Here is a 22192-nt window from a genome sequence, read left to right on the forward strand (position 1 = left end):
ATAGTGCTTGCGAATTAAATTCTCTGCACTTTCTCCCTGTGTTGTCAGGCATATCAATCAAATTTTAATTAATCAAATGACATAATTATGTTAAAAAATTACTTAAATATACACGTAGAATTTTAATATATATGCATTTATAGGTATATAAATTCTACGTGTATACTCACGTAATCTTTTATGTAATTATATGTATCTCTATATATAAATATATATTTGCGGTTATTTGTATTTTATAGATATATATAGAATGTCATGCTAAGTGTATTCTGATATATATATATATATATATATATATATATATATATATATATATATATATATATATATATATATATATATATATATATATATATATATATATATATATATATATAGGCATTTAATTTATTTTATAACATTTTAATATTTGGTTTTTTTTTTCACTACCTACCAGCAGGGGGACTGTAATATTTTAGACAGTCTCCCTGCTGGCAGATCCATAGCCAGCTATAGGGGGCCATGTGATCGCTCTTTGAGAGCGATCACATGGCCCCCGGGGGCCTCATTTGCCGGAGGGGTGCTGCCTGGGCTCTCAGGCAGCCCCCCAGAAGAGGATCGCGGTACACAGTACCTCCTGGGGCTGCAAGCCGTTACGGCGTTCTATGCCGCCGCAACGGCTTTAAAGCCCTTTAAAGCCGCGACGGCATAGAACGCCGTAACGGCGTTAAGGGGTTAATAAAAAGGTGTTTCTTTCAAATAATTGTTTCAGCACCAATATCACAATAATTAGATGACACTTAAAGGGGAACATTTACTTCTGTATTTGAAATATTCCGTTTTCGTATCCTGTATGTTTAAAAAAAAAACAAAACAAAAAAACACATGTTTTTGTAAAGTTTGAAAAATAAACCTAAACATAGGAACATGGCATCTCCATTTTTGCTCCCTGTTGATGACCAATTATAAATATTAGCCCCTTCTGCTATTGAACATAGTGGAAGAGGAGATATTGAAACAATGTTTTGGTTTTCCTCACGTGCACTGTGTGCCCTTGTTGTGCCTAGTCTATTATAAATGTTGAGTCAATGGATCTCTATGAGAATAAGCTGATTGGCACAGTGCAATGTTTTGCTTCACATGCGCGATAGCCTCCCAATGCTTTAGTATGGGAAAGCCCTGGATTGGATTAGCATCAAGATTGATCATCTCAGTCATGAAGGCGGACCCCGCCGTAGTGATAACGGTGCGTGAGAAAATGTAAGTAAAATCACTTTTTACTGCTATCAGGCAGGGGGGGGGGGGGGGGGGCAGTAACCGAAAAGGCCACTTCAAGACTCTAGTGTCAGGAATACAGGATTAACGTAAAGTGTAAATTTAGTTTTGTCTGCACGTTCATTATATAAAGATATAAAGATGCACTGCAGTGATGGCATTCCTCAGTACCTGAAACTGGAGATTTTGTCTTGAATGTAATGTGCCGTTTTGGATCACAGAGCATTCTTTTCTTGACATTTTATATTTCCAACCTATGTCAGGGGTCTCCACTTCGGACATCTCACCCTTCACAGATTTATTTCTTCGGCTGGCATAGCACACGATTTATTTCTAGATTGTGTTTTGTTACTTTGATCATTACCTCTCATTGAAATAAATATTTTTGGATCTAATTAGCACTATTGCTCCCTGACAAAAATGTCAATATAACAGTTCCTAACCTAGTTTGTTTTACTTCCTCTGACATGCAAACTGCTAAGTGGACAACTGCTTTTTTAACGTCACACTATAACTCACTGGCAGCTTTGCAGAATTATATATATACACCATTATATCTACAAATGTCTAATTACCTATATAAACATCTATACACAGTCTAGTATATACACTGCTCAGCCACAACATGAAAACTACTGACAGTTGAAGTGAATGACACTTTAAAAACACATGACTGAAATTTTATGCCATGCGGGCCTTTTATTAATTAAGCTGTGTCCTTAAAGGGATAACATTGATTTTATCATAATGGTACCTGTCATGGGGTGAGATCTGTTACGCAGAAAATGTACAGTTTGTTATTGAATTCCATGTGTCGGAAACAGGAAAAATGGGCAATTGAAAAGATCTGACAAGGCAAAATAGTGATGGCTAAATAAAAAAAGGGTCAGTGCATCGCCAGAATGTCAAGACTTATGGGGTGCTCCCAGTATGCAATGGCTAGTGCATAACAAAAATGGTTAATGGAAGAACAACCAGTGAACAGATATCAGGGTCATGGGTGCCAAAGTCGCATTGATGTACATGGGGAGCGAAGTCTAGTCCGTAGCTCAAATTGCTGATAAACGTAATGCTGGCAATGATTTAAAGGTGTCAGAACACACAGTGTATCGTAGTTTGCTGCGTAGTCTTCAACCAGATAGAATGGCAATTGTGACCACTGCAACAACCGAAAGCACTTCAGATGCGAACGTCAGAAGTGGACCATGTAGCAATGTAAGAAGGTTGCCTGATCTGATGAATCATGCTTTCATTTAGATCAGGATTATGGCTGGGTGGGTGTGCATTGTTTACTTGGAGGGAGAGATGGCAGTGGGAAGTTAGGCCGGCGGAGGCAGTGTTATGCTCTGAGCGATGTTTTGCTGGGAAGCCTTGGGTCCTGGCATACAAGTGGATGTTACTTTAACACGTACCACCTACCTAGAGATTGTGGCAGACCATGTACCCCTTCATGGCATAGTATTTCCAGATGGCAGTAGCCTCTTTCAGCAGGATAATGCATCCTGTTACACTGCAAAAATTGTTCAGGAATAATTTGAGGAACATGACACATAGTTCAAGGTGTTGCCTTGGCCTCCAAATTCCCAGGATCTCAATACGATTGAGCATTTGAGAGATGTTCAGGGACAAATCCAATACGTGGAGGCCCCACCCTGCATGTTGCAGCCCATTAAAGGATCTGCTGCCAATGTCCTTCTATGCAATATTACAGGACATGTTCAGGGGTCTTGTGGAGTCCATGCCTGGAAGCATCAGAACTGTTTTAGCAGCACAAGGGGGACCTACACAATATTGGGCAGGGTGTGTGTCTATATATCTTTATAATGCATAAAGTGGAGGAGGTGTCAACTGTCCCACCTAAGCAAATGGTGAATAATGAATGGCACATATAATGGTGGAAGAGAGCTGGCCCACAGTGTGAATACATTCCACCTCATGGAATGCCAGGAATATTGTCAAGGCTCTATTGGCATTTCCAAAATTAAAAAAACTAATAAAAAAAAAAACCTGAAGATCGAATACTGTGGGTAGGGAAGACACAACCAATCTTCTTGCACAGAAAGATGCCAGGTATTTAAATTAACATCAAATGAGTTGGGAAAGGAAAAAGAGAAGGCATCCGAATATATACAAGAAGGAACACACCAAACAAACTGTATCCAGCTTAGGGTGCTCAGACATTTTGGGTTCAATTACTCTTGATTTTAGTGAAGCACCCAGTGCCAATGAAAGAAAGTTTTATTGACTCATTATGATGCCAGTAGTTGAAAAGGCTGGCTTTGGGTGTCGTGTAATTCTTTGTTTTTATTATGGTGAAATCTACTGAAGATAAACTCCACCCACAACCAGTTTATTAAGTTGCATGGTCCACAGACTGTCCTTTTAACAGTTCTGTGTATGCTATACTTACACTAAGCTTGTGTTTGCTTCATACAAGACAGTTCATCACCATTTCCAAATCAGTATATGTTGTTTATCTGATGCAAAGGAGCACTGCATGCCTCAGCATTGGAAACATACCAAAAGAAAATTCACATATTTCCTAGAAGCACTACAAAATGGACTACCACCACAGGTATCCTATATGTCGACATAGCTTTCACCCTTCCGTGTCATCACCAGAGGAACATGGTGTGATAAAATGTCATCTCCCAATACACCCAATTAAAATGCATAAAACTGCACTAAATCCAACAGAAAAGCCACTAGAACTCCAGAAGGATAAGTCTTTGCTAAACGCATTGAGATCCACACATATCAGGCTGACAATTTGCAGAGACAATTAGCGGCACTCTTTAACGCGTTGCCTTACCTAATCTATGCCCTTTATACTTGCGACCCTTCTCCCCCTGCACAGCTGCTTTTGCATCTTCTTCCCGTTCATATTGCACAAACCCATAGCTATGGAACAAGCGGAGGCCTAGAAAAGTAACAGTAGTTACAGCCAGAGACCCGCACCTTTCTGGTGCTCTAAGTTTAGAAATAAAACTGTTCTAAAAAGGACAAGAAAATAAGCTGTGTTTAAAAAAAAAAAAAAATTTTTTGAAATGCAAAAGATAGAGCTGTGTAAGTGTGGGCGCTGAGCTGATATTTTGCTGTAGTAACATTCTATTTTTTATTTCAGCGAATGGAATACACCGTTTTAATTTCAAATGGCAGACTTCAGATAATGTTAGGTCCTTTGTTTTACATTTCATTTTGCAAAGCCAGTGGCAGATTACACTAAGTATTATCCATGTAACATTTGTACTACACAAACGCAACAAGTCGTTTTATGAGACAGGAAGAGGTGGGTAACTTGTTGTCTCAAACATGAGGCTTAAGGCTTTCTTTACAACATAAGCAAACTTCCATGTCAAAATAAATAAATGTAAAAATCTGATAAGGACCTTCCATCCAAAGTCTAGTAGTAGTAGTAGTGTATATAAAACAGTACTAACCACTAATTTTTCCATATTTGGAAAACATTTCTTCCATCTCTTTGCGATCTGTGGAGATTGTAGGCAAATTGCCAATAAAAATTGTTTTATCTAAATCGCTGGGATCATCGCTGTTTGTTCGGTTGAGCGGGGAAGGACTAGAAGAAGGCTTGCTTCTTTGCCGAGGCATAGCGGTCAGATCCAAACGTAACTTCACAAAAAAATAAAGATTTCCATGCACATAATTTCAAAATGATCAGAAATAGCTTGGATAATATGTATTTTTTCAGATCGCTGCAATGCAGGTTGAATAGAATAACCCTATAAGCACACATTTAAGACATTTGTTGTAAAATAAAAGATTCTTTTTGTAAGACAACCCAATGGATGCTTTACTAATAAGTATTTAAATTAATGCATTTTACACATTTGCTTGCAAACAATAATTTCACGACAATTTTTTATATTATCCTGGACATTATTCTAATTACAGTGTCTGACATTGGCAGTGATTCAAGCAATTGAAAACATTTTGATTTGAAATACAATCCGTTAAGGTGGAGGCAGACAAATCTCACAATGAGTGGATCTCATAATCAAGCAAACATCCTCACCGAGTCTAACAGATTTCATTAAATAGATATACAAGGAAGCTTCATTCACATATTTTCACATTCCAGAAACTTTAACTGTGCATGAATAACGTAAGAACCAGCTGACAATTTTCAGCTACTTACTGGTGAGGAAAGAGCATTAACCCCTTAACACCGCAGCCAAATGTACAAGTTGTGAACAGAACAAAACGTAAACAAAACCTGGCATTTGTGCTATATGTCTGTCCAACCGTAATTCACCTCTTTCATATGAAATGCATCCCCCCTTATTATATATCATTTTATTCAGGGGAAACAGGGCTTTCATTTAACATCAAATATTTAGGTATTAAACATAATTTAATATAAAAAATATATAAAAAAATGGGAGAAAAAAAGATTTTTTTAATTTTTTTTAGTTCTATGTGACATTTTAACTGTGGATGTCAAAATACTGTTTGCTTTTACTGCAATACAATACACATATTTGTATTCAGCGATGTCTCACGTGTAAAACAGTACCCCCTATGTACAGGTTTTATGGTGTTTTGGGAAGTTACAGGGTCAAATATAGCGTGTTACATTTGAAATTGAAATTCGCCAGATTGGTTACGTTGCCTTTGAGACTGTATAGTAGACCAGGAATTCAATTTACACCCATAATGGCATACCATTTGCAATAGTAGACAACCCAAGGTATTGCAAATGGGGTATGTCCAGTCTTTTTTAGTAGCCATTTGGTCACAAACACTGGCCAAAGTTAGCGTTAGTATTTGTTTGTGTGTGAAAAATGCAAAAAAAACGCCAATTTTGGCCAGTGTTTGTGACTAAGTGGCTACTAAAAAAGTCTGGACAAACCCCATTTGCAATACCTTGGGTTGTCTACTATTGCAAATGGTATGCCATCATAGGGGTAATTTTCATTCTTGGGCTACCATAGGGTCACAAAGGCAACGTAAGCAATCTGGCGAATTTTAATGTGAAAAAAATGAAACACAAGCCTTATATTTGACGCTGTAACTTTTGAAAACACCATAAAACCTGTACATGTGGGGTACTGTTGTACTCGGGAGACTTCGCGCAACACAAATATTTGTATTTCAAAACAGTAAAAAGTATTGCAGCAATAATATCGTCCGTGTAAGTGCTGTTTGTGCGTGAAAAATGCAGAAAACTTCACTTTTACTGGCGATATCATCGTTGTAATACATTTTACTGTTTTGAAACACTAATATTTGTGTTCAGCAAAGTCTCCCGAGTAAAACAGTACCCCCCATGTACAGGTTTTATGGTGTCTTGGAAAGTTATAGGGTTAAATATAGTGCTAGCAAATTAAATTCCCTATACTTTCGGCATGGGTTGTCAGGCAGGTCCCGCTAATTGTAATTAATTAGGATACCTAATTATGTAAAATTATTACATAAATATATGTGTAGAATTAATATATGTATATATATACATATGTGTATATATACGTATATATATATAATTTTTTTTAAATATTTTTATTTATATATAGGTATATATAGTGATATAGTGATAGTGATTTATGTATATAGATATATATATTATGATATATATTATTTTGTTCTACGTGTATTTTGAGATAAATATATATATATTATTATCACAATACAGTTAGAACGAAATAACACATCTATATATTTTTTTATTTATTTTTAAATATTTTTTTAATTTTATTTTTTTACGTATTTACATATATATTTTTTTATATTATATATAACAATAATTATATATATATTTAATCAGTATCAGTCTACGTGTAATTTGATATTAATATATATATATATATTTATTAATATTTAAATACACGTCGTGTATGTGTAAATGTGTGTGTGTGTGTGTGGGTATGTGTATATATATATATATACTTAGATCATATATATATAATATATATGATCTAAGTATATTTTATTTGTAACTGTAATTTTTTTAATTTATTTTTTGAACTAATATTTTATTTTTTTACAGGACAGGGGGCAGAGACAGTGTCAGCCAGTGATTTCACATCACTGGCTGACACACAGGATCAGTGATCACAGTGACTGCTTGTCACTGTGATCACCTCCTGCAGATTGGGTAATTGACCACAGGGGGGAGTGCCAATCTGCAGGGGGATCATTGTGCCAGTTACATGTGTCAGCCAATAGGCTGACACATGTAACACTGATCGCAGTGACAGGCTGTCACTGCGATCAGAGTGCTTTGAGATCGCAGTGACACCCTGTCACTGCGATCAGACTTAGCAGATCGCGGTCACTGACCCCAGGGGGACTGCCTGGGGGGCCAGGTAAGTCCCCCGACCGCGATCTGCACAACGGGAAAGCCGCATGTGTCAGCCGATTTGAAATCGGCTGACACATGCTGAATACTGGTCGCAGTGACAGCCTGTCACTGCGATCAGAGACTGCAGATCGCGGTCACCGGCCACAGGGGGGGTTGCCCGGGGGGCCAGGCATCCCCCCCGACCGCGACCTGCAGCGGGAGAATACCGCCGGCCACGTGGGCGGCAATAAAAGCGAGGACGTACTATTACGCCCGCCGGCGTTTAGAGCCGGTTTCTGCGTGGCGTAATAGTACGTCCTCCGGACTTAAAGGGTTAAGAAGATGATATATTTTCTATTTCTGTTTTAACCCCTTAAGGACTGAGCCAAATGTACAAGTTGTGATTAAAACAAAACGTAAACAAAACCTGGCATTTGCGCTATATGTCTGTCCAACAGTAATTCATCTCTTTAATATTAAAGGTACCCACACTTATTATACATAATTGTATTGAGGGGAAACATGGCTTTCATTTAACATCAAATATTTAGGTATGGAACATATTTTAATATGAATATAAAAAAAATGGGAGAAGATTTTTTTTTTTTTAAATTTTCTTTGTTCTACGTGACATTTTAACCATGAATGTCAAAATACTGTTTGCTTTTACTGCAATAAAATACACATATTTGTATTCAGCGATGTCTCATGTGTAAAACAGTACCCCCTATGTACAGGTTTTATGGTGTTTTGGGACGTTGCAGGGTCAAATATAGCATGTTACACGTTTCATTTTTTTTCACATTGAAATTCGCCAGATTGGTTACGTTGCCTTTGAGACTGTATGGTAGTCCAGGAATGAGAATTACCCCCATGATGGCATACCATTTGCAATAGTAGACAACCCAAGGTTTGCAAATGGGGTATGTCCAGTCTTTTTTAGTAGCCACTTGGTCACAAACACTAGCCGAAGTTAACGTTAATATTTGTGTGTGAAAAATGCAAAAAACTCATTTGAACGCCAATTTTGGCCAGTGTTTGTGACTAAGTGGCTACAAAAAAAAAAAAAAGACTGAACATACCCCATTTGCAATACCTCGGGTTGTCTACTTTTGCAAATGGTATGCCATCATGGGGCAATTCTTATTCCTGGGCTACCATACGGTCTCAAAGGCAACGTAACCAATCTGGCGAATTTCAATGAGAAAAAAACTGAAACGCAAGCCTTATATTTGACTAACTTTTGAAAACACCATAAAACATGTACACGAAGGGTACTGTTATACTCAGTAGATATAGCTGAACACAAATAGTGTTTCAAAATAGTAAAAAGTATAACAGCAATATCGTCTGTGTAAGTGCCATTTGTGTGTGAAAAATGCAGAAAAACTTAACTTTCACTGACAATATCATCGTTGTAATACATTTTACGGTTTTGAAACAAATATTTGTGTTCAGCGATGTCTCCCAAGTGAAACAGTACCCCCCGTGTACCAGTTTTATGGTGTCTTGGAAAGTTATAGGGTTAAATATAGTGCTAGCAAATTAAATTCCCTATACTTTCAGGCTGGGTTGTCAGGCAGGTCCCACATATTGTAATTAATAAAAAGGACCCAATTATGTAAAATTACATATAATATATATATAATTTTTTAAATTATTTTATTTATATATACTTGAGGTATACATATAGTGATATATACTTATGTATATAGATATATTTCGTTCTACATGTATTTTGATATCTATATATTAATATCAAAATACAGTTAGAGGGGGGGCGGAGCCAAGCAGCGCACAGGAGCGGTCGCCATTTCCTACAGCTCCTGTGTGCACCAGCCGATAACGCGGAATATCGCCAGCATCCCGCGAGCCACAAACCTCTAGACACCGGTGCTGCATTCAGGGCACCGTCCGGAAGCGGCCGATGCCTTTCTTTTCGACGCCGGGCAAGAAAAACCGCAAACGAGGCTTTGGGGCCTACCGCGCGGCCGGCCGGACGCACGCAACGGCTGGGGAACACTTTCTCTGGGGAGACCCGGACCTGTCAGACCTGCTACCACTATACCAGGCAGACGGAGAAATGGGGAGAAAATCCCAAAAAACGCCCGCGACCACAGCAAAAACACAGCGCGACATAGGCCAGATGTGGTCAGCCTCAACACCATCAAGAGACTCACAGGAACCCTCTCCCACGAGAGACCCCACACCACAACAGTCTGAAAGTGAGTACTCACCCCAGAGCCCACACCAGGCCACCCAGGACACAGCCAGCACACCTAGACACTTGTCCACTGCCACAAAACAGGATATACAGGAGATGCTCTTAAGCCTCCAATCAAACCTCAAGAAAATGTGGGAAGCTGATCTGGCAAAACTGACCACAGAGGTACAAGCTGTTACAGCGCGCACCCAAGCCACTGAAACAGATGTTGCAGCCCTGAAACAGGACTTCCAGACACTGAGCGACAAGGTACACCAGTTGCAAAAGGTCCAACTTGACACCAACAGACAAGTGAGCACCCTAGATGACAGAGGCAGGAGGAAGAACATAAAGATAAGGGGAGTCCCAGAAACCATCCCCTTGGAGGACCTGCCGCAATATGTGAGGAGGCTGGTGGAAAATCTCATGCCTGCAAAACGAGCTAAGTACTTTACGTTTGATGGGGTATATAGAATAGCCAAATCCCCCAGGGCCCCAACTGCAGCACCCAGGGACATAATCCTCAGATGCCAAACGGTAGCCGATAAACTAGGGCTAACAGCAGCGTTACAGGGAAAAGCCCCGTACAATTTTGAAAACGGCCACATATCCTTTTTTCAAGATTTAAGCAGGGCCACCCTGCAGTGGCGTAGGAGCATGCAACCTCTCACGAGGACATTACAGGCGGAAAACGTAACCTATAGATGGGCTACCCCAAACACCCTGTGGGTCACGAAGGACGGGCAATCCTATAAGGCCACAGCCCCGACGGATGCTCCTGCACTGCTAACTACGTTGGGCCTATCCACCAACGGAACCCGCACACTCGGAACACTAGGCTCCCGATCTGAAACATCTACGCAGGAACTGAGACGGAACACGAACCCCACCACTTGAATGGGACATTCACAGTCATATATCCCCCAAGAGGGAAAGAAGGGACACCATTCAGCTGTTGCTGGAACTAATGGCCCCTCCAAAGCCGTTATTTGTTAAAGTTGATATGTATGATTTATTTCTTATTATTTTTACTTTTTGTGGCAAACTAATAGCGAAGCAACTCACTTGCTGGTTCACCATACTCACGCAAACACACGAGAGAGGTGACGAAATCTTTAAGGCCCTAGGCCTTTGATATACACGTCAGGCATAAAACGAACCCACAGATTGCTCACACAGCAACACACCCCCCCCCCCCCCCAGGGAAAAGGGGTAGACACTAGAAGGATGTCGGAGGGACACCATGTGACATTAGACCACTGTAGCACTAGACAAGCCCCACATGGTAACCAACATCCCCACGCTATCATAGCCAAGCAGCACGACTTATTACTTGCTCCACGGACACGTAGCTTACACCGCTGTAACATATTGGAGCAACACCTCCATGACATACACAACATTACTATACCTAGCGACTATAGACTAGCTTATCCGAGCTCCAAATAGAACCACACAGGACATGGCGGTACTATACAAACAACTAGGTCACCTCGTTATAACCACACAGTCCACCATCTCACAAAATGTGCAAACATATTGAATGCCATACCTGATGTATAACTGTTACACTCTGACTACAAAGCAATGGCAACTATGTATATCATGCTATGTTATACGCAAAATGCACCAAAAATAAAGAATTAAAAAAAAAAAAAAAAAACAAAATACAGTTAGAACGAAATTACACACATATTTTTTATTTAAATTTTTTAACATATTTACACTATATATTCAATATTCTAGAGAGAGAGAGAGAGAGAGAGAGAGAGAGAGAGACCATATATACACTAGAGTATAAGACGAGTTTTTCAGCCCATTTTTTGTGAGAGCAATTATGCCAAAAAAATTAGTTTATATGAATATCATGACAAACACCTATTTTCCTTACAAGGCAGAGCACCCACTATGTGTTTCACTTTGAAAAGTGATGGTAAACATGCCAAAAGAAAAATGTTCACTCAGAAAGCACTAAGATTTGAGTAAACTACACTGGAAGTCCAATTAAATGTGGCATGGCAAGGGGCATCATGCCCCCTGCATCATCAGGTAACCCGCTGATAATATGCTTATCTGAGCACCTAAAGTAGTCCACAGAAGCAAAAATCAGAAGGATAACCTCACATTGAAGGAAATGGGGGTAATCTGGAGCAAGACACTTGTGTTTCAATAGATCAGGGCTGCCCAACAGGTTCATCCCCAGATGTTGTGGAACTACAACTCCCATGATGCTTTGCATGTCTTTAGAATGACAAAGCATCATGGGGGTTGTAGTTCTACATCTAGGGATCTACCTGTTGGGCAGCCCTGCTATATAATATGACTAACCCCTTAAGGACACATGACATGTGTGACATGTCATGATTCCCTTTTATTCCAGAAGTTTGGTCCTTAAGGGGTTAAGTAATATGGAGGTGATAAAGAGGGAACTGACTGTCATAGAAAAAACAATATGGTGGGTGAGAGGCTCACTGATGCACAGTATGAGAAAAGGTATAATTTAGTGTGAGGGGTGTGCACACATGTTGAAAAGATGGAGAGTGAATATTGACATAGGAATGGAAGCACCCAGAAGAGGTTCTGGTACAGATGTAGGAGAGAGATGGAATGAGTAGGGACAGGCCAAAAAAAATTAACCCCTTAAGGACAGATGACATGTGTGACATGTCATGATTCCCTTTTATTCCAGAAGTTTGGTCCTTAAAGGACCACTCTAGTGCCAGGAAAGCATACTCGTTTTCCTGGCACTAGAGTGCCCTGAGGGTGCCCCCACCCTCAGGGACCCCCTCCCGCCCAGCTCTGGAAAGGGGAAAAGGGTTAAAACTTACCTTTTTCCAGCGCTGGGCGGGGAGCTCTCCTCCTCCTCTCCGCCTGCGTTCCTCCCCGTCGGCTGAATGCGCACGCGCGGCAAGAGCTGCGCGCGCATTCAGCCGGTCACATAGGAAAGCATTCATAATGCTTTCCTATGGACGCTTGCGTGCTCTCACTGTGATTTTCACAGTGAGAATCACGCAAGCGCCTCTAGCGGCTGTCAGTGAGACAGCCACTAGAGGAAATAGGGGAAGGCTTAACTAATTGATAAACATAGCAGTTTCTCTGAAACTGCTATGTTTATAAAAAAATTAGTTAACCCTAGCTGGACCTAGCACCCAGACCACTTCATTAAGCTGAAGTGGTCTGGGTGCCTAGAGTGGTCCTTTAAGGGGTTTAAGATGGAGGGAGCTCCCTCATTTTTGGCAAGCTTATATAGAAAAATTATATTATGTAAGGTGAAGGAAAGCTTTATAAGAAAGGCACAATAAATTGAGCAGTTGGTATATGGAAAGCGATGAATATAGATAAGTGACAATATAATACACATAAGAGAGTACTGAAATTAATTGATCATGTGCTCTAGACTTGGTGTGGGGTTTTTACTGTTTGTGCTTTTGTTCTTTTTTTTGTGTTTTTATTTCTTTTTTGTGATTGTAGAAAAAAAAAAAAAATAAAAAAAAAAAAAATTGAAATGCAGGAAAGAAACGAGAGGAGAAATGGATAAGTGCAGGAACTTTAAGCTAGCACAGTGTTTTAAATAGATTTAGTTATAATATTTGAGTACGGGGGATTCCCCTGGACCCCCTCCCATCCTCTAACAAGAAGTGAACTTACCTCTAAACCAGCTGCAAGTCAGTCCCTTGATATCGCTCTTTGCCGCCCACTGAGAGATCATTAGTACTCTATGAGAAGCACAGGATTCTGCTTTGTCTGGGGCACAAAGCAATCTGCAGTGGCCCTCTCTCCCAGCTGCCTTTCTCAATTTATAAAAAGTGCAAATTTCTCTTAAAAAAACAGCACTTTATAAAGTAACAAGGGGGAAACTGTTAACCCCATATGACACAGCAAATTTAAGATCATTAAGGGCGTGTTTCTTTAAAATGTAGAATGGTCAGTAGAGAAGGGGGCGGAAGAGATTAGGAAAAAAATTACACTTCCTTTACTGCAAGTTCTTTTTAAAAGGATTCTATAGTGCCAGGAATACAAAGCTGTATTCCTGGCACTACAGCTCCCCTGTTGCCCCCCCCAACAAATAAAAACTTTATTTACTCACCTGACCTCAAAGGCGATGCCTCGTACTGGGTAGCGGCTTCACCTTCCCCAACATCACATGACAAGGGGGCGCTAAAGCCCAGTAACATTATGGAAGTGTCTCTAGTGGCTGTGTGGTAGACAATCACAGAAGGTTATCTTACTGCTGCAATGTTTTACTATGCTGCACCAAGTTCAATAGGGACACTGTAATGAGCTAAAATGTCCTTTTAAATTTAGAATGTCTTATCTCCTGCTCTGTTAATAGCTTGCTAGGCCCTGCAGGAGCCTCCTGTATGTAACTAAGTTCAAGGTACAGAGCAGGAAATAAAAACTTTTAAAGTAGGTTACACGTGATTGAAAATTAAACAATTTTGTCTTTATGCAGGCTGTGTCAGTCAGTGTTTTAGGGGAGGTATGGCTAGGGCTGCATAAATTGAACTCCCAAATCTCAGTTAATTAAGCAGTGAAACTTCATAGGCACAATCTATACACAAAAACTGCTTTATTAAAGGGGCACTCCAGGCACCAAAACAACATCTAAGTGACTGTCATGGTGCCCAGAGACCCCTGGAGGTACTCTTACCTCAAGGAGTTAAACCGCTCTAACATTTTAACCCCTAAGTTGCCTCCAGCAGCAATGTCCACTCCCGCCCAGGCAGCATCTGGCTTCTGAATTTCCCCTTATATGAAGCACAAAGGACCACAACCAATTGGCTGAAAACAGTCAGTTAAAGGTATCAGCCAATAACTCCCCATTCATTAGACTGGCTTGCAAATAAATTTAGATAAATTAGTTCTGGTGTTTTGTCGAGCCCTGTTTAAAGGGACACTCTAGACATCATGGGATTTGTGAGCCTGTTCAGCCCCCGAGGTGACCAGCTGCCTGAGAGCAGAGGCTGCAATCGGATCACGGAGGGCTGAGGCAGGCTGCGGACTGAGGGAGGCGGCCAGCCAGCCGGCTCATTGAAAGGCAAGGGAGGCCGGGTCATGTTTTGCTGAGGGAAGGAGGGGCGGGCGACCGGCTCATGGAGAGCTGTGAGAGGGAGTAGGGAGGCAGTCGGCTCATGGAGAGCAGAGGGAGGGAGGCGGACGGATGACTTAAGGCCGCAGCTCTGCTCCCTCACGAGGCTTGCAGTGATGCCGCGAGCCAACGTCACTCCGGCCCCCTAAACGGTGCGTGAGACGGAGTTGACAGAAGCCTCACTGGACCCCAGGGAAAGCCTGTCCACTCCAGCTCTCCAGAAATAAGGAGGTTGGGTGGATTTCAATAAAATACTTGTGAGTGTGTTTTTGTATGTCTGAGTCTTCCCTTCAATCACATGGGAAAGGTGTTTTTACTCATGCAGTGCTAATTACGCTGCGGCTAGCCCCACCTCCATGGCAGAGATCAATCTTGATGATCTCAGCCAATCCAATGCTTCCCCATAGGAAAGCATTGGAATACTATAGCGCATGCACGTAAAAATGCCACAGCCCCAATTTAACTTCTCATAGAGATGCATTGAATCAATGCATCTCTATAAGGAATATTAACGTAGGTGCTGCACATTGTGAAGCACTGACCCAGGAAGCACTTCTAAAGGCAGTCTGAGTGCCTGTCACTAGAGGTGTTACCAGGCAGCAATGTACACATTGCCTTGTGTCTGAAAAGTCAGTGTTTACACTGAAAAACATTCAGGTTCTGGTGACTATAGTGTCCCTTTAAGAATTGTATTTTTGACGTTGAATTCTCTGGCTCTTACCTTTTCTAGCTGGCTCCTAGATTCCAGGCAAATTTGTCAAGCCCTGCCTTTAAGCATATTTTTCAGCTGCATATTACATGCCCATGATTAAAATATGTAGAAGCACTAAAAACAATGCAGTAGACAGACAATTTCCTAGTCTCTGCAGATGATCCTGCAAAATTGCTTCACATAAAAGCAAAAGTATTGTGTTTAATTTCTGGCTACCGCATCCATTTAATATATCATAATAATTTAACCCCACCCCCTGGAAAAAGAAATCTGACACTGACATGTTGGGAGCAGATAAAAGCCAAGTGAATTAAGGAATACTCCGGGTGGGATCCTGAAATATTTGATTCCAAGGATAATCTAGTGACTAAAGAAATAAGCACTACATATAAATCACGCCACAATCAAAGCATTTCACAAGTCTGTCTGATGCCCGACGTAAAACAGGAGACTTTGCGAACAACTCAAACAAAATAAAAGCATTTACATAGAACGGAGGAGCCAGGTACTAGAGAACACTTTACAAAGAAACATCATGTTGCACCCTAAGAAATCGCGAACACAAACCAAATTAATTCATTAATCCATTGTAGAACACAAAAATTTAATTGCTTACGAAAGAGGCAGCATGCTCAGGGGAATTGATTTTCATTGACCATAAAGCAACCCCAGGTGACTTCTGGTCCTTTTGCAAACAGTGCAGGAAAAATAATCAGAATGCAAATCTGTATCCAACAATGTCTTTGCATGGCTTAGAAGAGATTTGACCAATAACACAATATTTTAAGAAAATCAATAGGGTTTGTAAAACCACAAATGAATGGCAAGAGAAAAGTGTATTCATTTGATTAGGAGTGCCAGACTTACCCTTGTGTCCCTGACCACTTATCAAGATGGACAACATGTAAAAAGTAACACTGTAGTATGTAAAACGGATATGGAGCATTTATTGATTGATTTCGCTCTTGCATTCTACATTAATTAGGCTACATACAGTAAGGAACCTACCAGACTGCATGGAGATAGGTGTGTCCAGGAAACAAGATGGACCAGGAAATAAATGTGGATTGGGTTAGCCAACCGACAATATGCAATTATACTTTATATTGGACAAGCTTTCGAGAGTTTTCCCTCTCATCCTTGGTTCTGAATGATTATGTTAGTTAAATAAATAAAAGTATCTATGCATACTGCAATACTCTTGTACTTTGGATGGATATAGAGATATATAGATATACATACACATATACACACACTAACACAAAGGAGCACACTCAGGCTCCTGAGTAAAGTCCACACATGGACAAATGTTGATTTAATGTAACCATTGCTTATATAAATTATTTTTTTTTTATCTAGTGCCATCAGATTCCGTAGCGCTGTACAATGGGTGGCCTAACAGACATGTAATTGTAACCAGACAACTGGATGTACAGGAAACAGAGGGGGTGGAGGGCCCTGCTCAATGAGCTTACATTAAAATATGTTTAAAACATATGTTAATTTTATTTTTTCAGTGCGCTCCTAATATATTTACACACACAATACCATAAAGGAGCGCACTCAGGCTCCTGATGAAAGTTGACTGAAACAATGATTTAATGTAACCATAACCCCTTAAGGACACATGACATGTGTGACATGTCATGATTCCCTTTTATTCCAGAAGTTTGGTCCTTAAGGGGTAAAATAAAATATATTTTTTTAAAACACTGAGTGTGCCCCTTCCAGATATACAACTGCTGTGTATCCAGTGTGTGTTTATATATCCAGTAACAAGGTGTCCTTATGGTGTGTGAGCTCAGTGCAGGATTAATATATAAATATATCCAGATATACAACTGCTGTGTATCCAGTGTGTCTTTATATATCCTGTAACAAGGTGCCCTGACCGTGTGTGATAGCTCAGTGCAGGATTAATATATAAATATATCCAGATATACAACTGCTGTGTATCCAGTGTGTGTTTATATATCCTGTAACAAGGTGTCCTGACCGTGTGTGAGAGCCCAGTGCAGGATTAATATATAAATATATCCAGATATACAACTGCTGTGTATCCAGTGTGTGTTTATATATCCTGTAACAAGGTGCCCTGACCGTGTGTGAGAGCTCAGTGCAGGATTAATATATAAATATATCCAGATACAACTGCTGTGTATCCAGTGTTTGTTTATATATCCTGTAACAAGGTGCCCTGACCGTGTGTGAGAGCTCTGTGCCGGATTAATATATAAATATATCCAGATATACAACTGCTGTGTACCCAGTGTGTGTTTATATATCCTGTAACAAGGTGTCCTGACCGTCTGTTAGAGCTCTGTGCAGGATTAATATATAAATATATCCAGATATACAACTGCTGTGTATCCAGTGTGTGTTTATATATCCTGTAACAAGGTGTCCTGACCGTGTGTGAGAGCTCAGTGCAGGATTAATATATAAATATATCCAGATATACAACTGCTGTGTATCCAGTGTGTGTTTATATATCCTGTAACAAGGTGCCCTGACCGTATGTGAGAGCCCAGTGCAGGATTAATATATAAATATATCCAGATATACAACTGCTGTGTATCCAGTGTGTGTTTATATATCCTGTAACAAGGTGCCCTGACCGTGTGTGAGAGCTCAGTGCAGGATTAATATATAAATATATCCAGATATACAACTGCTGTGTACCCAGTGTGTGTTTATATATCCTGTAACAAGGTGCCCTGACCGTGTGTGAGAGCCCAGTGCAGGATTAATATATAAATATATCCTGATATACAACTGCTGTGTATCCAGTGTGTGTTTATATATCCTGTAACAAGGTGCCCTGACCGTGTGTGAGAGCTCAGTGCGGGATTAATATATAAATATATCCAGATATACAACTGCTGTGTATCCAGTGTGTGTTTATATATCCTGTAACAAGGTGTGCTGACCGTGTGTGGGAGCCCAGTGCAGGATTAATATATAAATATATCCAGATATACAACTGCTGTGTATCCAGTGTGTGTTTATATATCCTGTAACAAGGTGTCCTGACTGTGTGTGAGAGCCCAGTGCAGGATTAATATATAATTACTGTATATCCTGATATACAACAGCAGTTGTATATCTGGATATATTTATATATTAATCCCGCACTGGGCTCTCACAGATGGTCAGGACACCTTGTTACAGGATATATAAACACACACTGGATACACAGCAGTTGTATATCTGGATATATTTATATATTAATCCTGCACTGAGCACTCACACGGTCAGGGCACCTTGTTACAGGATATATAAACACACACTGGATACACAGCAGTTGTATATCTGGATATATTTATATATTAATCCCGCACTGAGCTATCACACACGGTCAGGGCACCTTGTTACAGGATATATAAACACACACTGGATACACAGCAGTTGTATATCTGGATATATTTATATATTAATCCTGCACTGAGCTCTCACACACGGTCAGGACACCTTGTTACAGGATATATAAACACACACTGGATACACAGCAGTTGTATATCTGGATATATTTATATATTAATCCTGCACTGAGCTCTCACACACGGTCAGGGCACCTTGTTACAGGATATATAAACACACACTGGATACACAGCAGTTGTATATCTGGATATATTTATATATTAATCCTGCACTGGGCTCTCACACACGGTCAGGGCACCTTGTTACAGGATATATAAACACACACTGGATACACAGCAGTTGTATATCTGGATATATTTATATATTAATCCTGCACTGAGCTCTCACACACGGTCAGGGCACCTTGTTACAAGATATATAAACACACACTGGGTACACAGCAGTCTCTGTGAGGACATGTAAAGGACTGGGCACATTATTCCTTCTACAACCAGCAATATGAGGAGACACTCTGCTCACCTGCTGCTCTCACTCACTCGGTAGAATTTCCCCTCACGAACAACAACTGGAGGATTTCCCCGGACTCGCCTTCTGCGCAACAATAGCGACGACAGTAACCGTTTCAGAGAGAAGGGAGCCCACGCTGCGTCACTTTACGGCACAGTCGAAAAGGCGCCCTTCGACCAGAAACCTCAGCAATCGACGCGATTGGCTGCCGGCGGGCCACGTGACGCAGCGAGGGCCCCACCTCTCGCCGACATCTTGTCTGCGGCCAACGCCGCCGCGCCGCTCACGTAATGGCTGCTCGTGACGTCGGCGGCTCTGGCAAGTCCTGCGGTGGGGGACTTTCTGCTGCGAAATGGTTGCTGGAGTAGCAGTGTTTAATAGGGCTAGGGTGAATGCAGCAAGCCAGGGATTAGCCAGTTTGCTCCAGTGGCTCTTCAGGCTGAAGCTGCTCCCACTACCATGTTTAATGCATTATTTAGACACTGAACTGAATATATTTAAAATATATATATATATATATATAATTTATTTTATCCTTGCTCCTGCTAATTTGTAGTTACTTCTAATAAATGAAAACAAATAAAAGTAATCTGTTGGGTTTACGAAGCTGTCAAGTCTTCTAGAGATTTTTTTATTTGTATTTTTTTTTTTTTTATGGACGATTTGTTCTTTATAGGGTTTTATTTTTTTTCATCCGCACTGTTTTGCCTACATTTTGTAATTTACTTTTAAAATAAAAAGTTAAACCACAAAAAAAAAATAAAAAAATAATATATATATATATATATATATATATATTATCATCTTCGTGTTAATACACCAAAGACTTTAAAAGCAGCATAATATACAGACAATATATGCAACTATACATCACTTAAACTATGCACACCAATTATAAAGAGCGTGTAGATAATCAAATACTGTTAGGTTTTTTTTTTTTTTTTTTTTTTTAAAGGACAAACAGGGATTTATTGTTATACCATAAATTTATTCATTACTCATTATTTAGTTATAATAAACTAAAAAAAGTGAAAAAAATATTTTTTTGTCACAATTTTGTCGTATTATAATTTGTTCACAATTACAGCAACTAGAGTACATTAGCTGAAAATAATTCCATTTATCCTGACTTCGAGACTACCTCATGCACCTAAGATTATAATCTATTTTTGGATTAATAGGTCACATACAGTGATCAGTGAATAACATTGATTATATCGTTACAGTGGCTCCTGACAAAAGGTGGGATATATAAGGCAGCGAGTGAGCAGTCAGTTATTGAATTTCATATGTTGGAAGCAGAAAAAATGGGCAAGCAAAAAGATCTGTGTGACTTTGACAAGGCCAAGTAGAGATGGTTGGTTCAGCGCATCTCCAGAATGGAAAGTCTTGTGGGACGTTCTTGAAATGCAGTGGTTAGTACCTAACAAAAGTGGTGCAAGGGGTAATGGGTTTTTCCTGGCCATTCATGGCAGCATCACTAATGGGTTAGCTCCGCCCCTAACAGGAACAGGACAGGAAACAATCTATTAATCAACCAGACTATAGGTATAAAAGGTCCCTCCTCCTTCCAACCCACAGTCTTTTTTTCTGTCCTTAGCATGACTGCAGACCCACAACCCATCCGTTGCCCAATAAACACACAACACCTGTATAATGGATAAGGGCAACGGCCACAGCTTTATTGAACATTTTGACCAGCATTAAACCAACTGTCAGCTGGTGGGGTGATTCATCCATCAGACAGATCTCACATCCTTTTTCCAGAGTCCAAAGCAGCCTGCCTTCCGCCTTCAGCCCAAGCATGCTGCGACTCCCCAATCCGACTTGGCACTTGCCTTCCCATGCGCTGGCCAGGTATTCCGCTGTGACAAAACAAAACAGAGACAACCAGACACAAAGAAAAAACACCACCAACACCGCCACTTTTCTACCAACAGTAACCATCCTAGGGGGGGGGGGGGAGGGTGGGAAAGCTCCTGTTAGATCTCTTCCTACCTGCTGAGTGGCCAGGGGCCCACCCCCAGATTCCCTTATATACCAGTTCCCTTCTCGCTACATATGTATCCCCTTTAATCCATCCCCTCTCCCTGGGCAGCAGTCATGTCTTTCCCTTCCTTATTCAGTCCAGGGAAACCTTGACTGCAGACCCACAACCCATTCGTTGCCCAATAAACACACAACACCTGTATAATGGATAAGGGCAACGGCCACAGCTTTATTGAACATTTTGACCAGCATTAAACCAACTGTCAGCTGATGGGGTGATTCATCCATCAGACACATCTCACATCCTTTTTCCAGAGTCCAAAGCAGCCTGCCTTCAGCCCAAGCATGCTGCGACTCCCCAATCCGACTTGGCACTTGCCTTCCCATGCGCTGGCCAGGTATTACGCCACCGCGATGCCGGCCCCCTACAACCTCCCCTGGCATCGCGCCCCCGCCGCCAGCGCCTTCTCAATCCCACCTTGCATTCCCACGTTGAAAATATCCAAACCAATCAAGCTTAAGTGTACCCCATCGGACCGCATCAGTGTGCTGTTATCCCCTTCCAACTCCACATGCCGGACTACGATGCCCCCAAGCTGACGAACAAATCTCGACACCGCCACATTCAACTTGCGCCTGCTGCGCTCCAGCCCTTTTGCATAAGGCAACAGCTGCCAGCAGGGCCTCGGGATCACCTCAGACCACACCAACGTTACATCCCGAAACAGTGCCATGCAACGGGCGAGATCGTCCTTCATG

General features: G+C 40.7%; 1 protein-coding gene across 5 annotated transcripts in view; it reads right to left on the minus strand.

Moving 5' to 3' along the window:
- NCOA5 (nuclear receptor coactivator 5) overlaps nt 1-19631 on the minus strand; it is a 33128-nt gene extending 13497 nt beyond the window's left edge. Inside the window, exons 1-2 of one of the 5 annotated variants that reach the window (XM_063459174.1) lie at nt 19457-19631; nt 4067-4174 (exon numbers count right to left, since the gene is read on the minus strand). Coding sequence is in view for 2 of the 5 variants with exons in the window: in XM_063459175.1 (XP_063315245.1) it covers nt 4067-4174; nt 4695-4863 (277 nt within the window). In the remaining 3 variants the exon portion in view is untranslated. Of the gene's footprint in view, nt 1-4066; nt 4175-4694; nt 4894-19456 lie in introns of those variants that run through there. The other 4 variants (XM_063459175.1, XM_063459172.1, XM_063459173.1 and 1 more) reach the window with 4 other exon arrangements.
- Between the last annotated feature and the right edge of the window lie 2561 nt (nt 19632-22192).

The sequence above is a fragment of the Pelobates fuscus genome, chromosome 6 (assembly GCF_036172605.1).
Source record: "Pelobates fuscus isolate aPelFus1 chromosome 6, aPelFus1.pri, whole genome shotgun sequence".
Taxonomy (NCBI): Eukaryota; Metazoa; Chordata; class Amphibia; order Anura; family Pelobatidae; genus Pelobates; species Pelobates fuscus.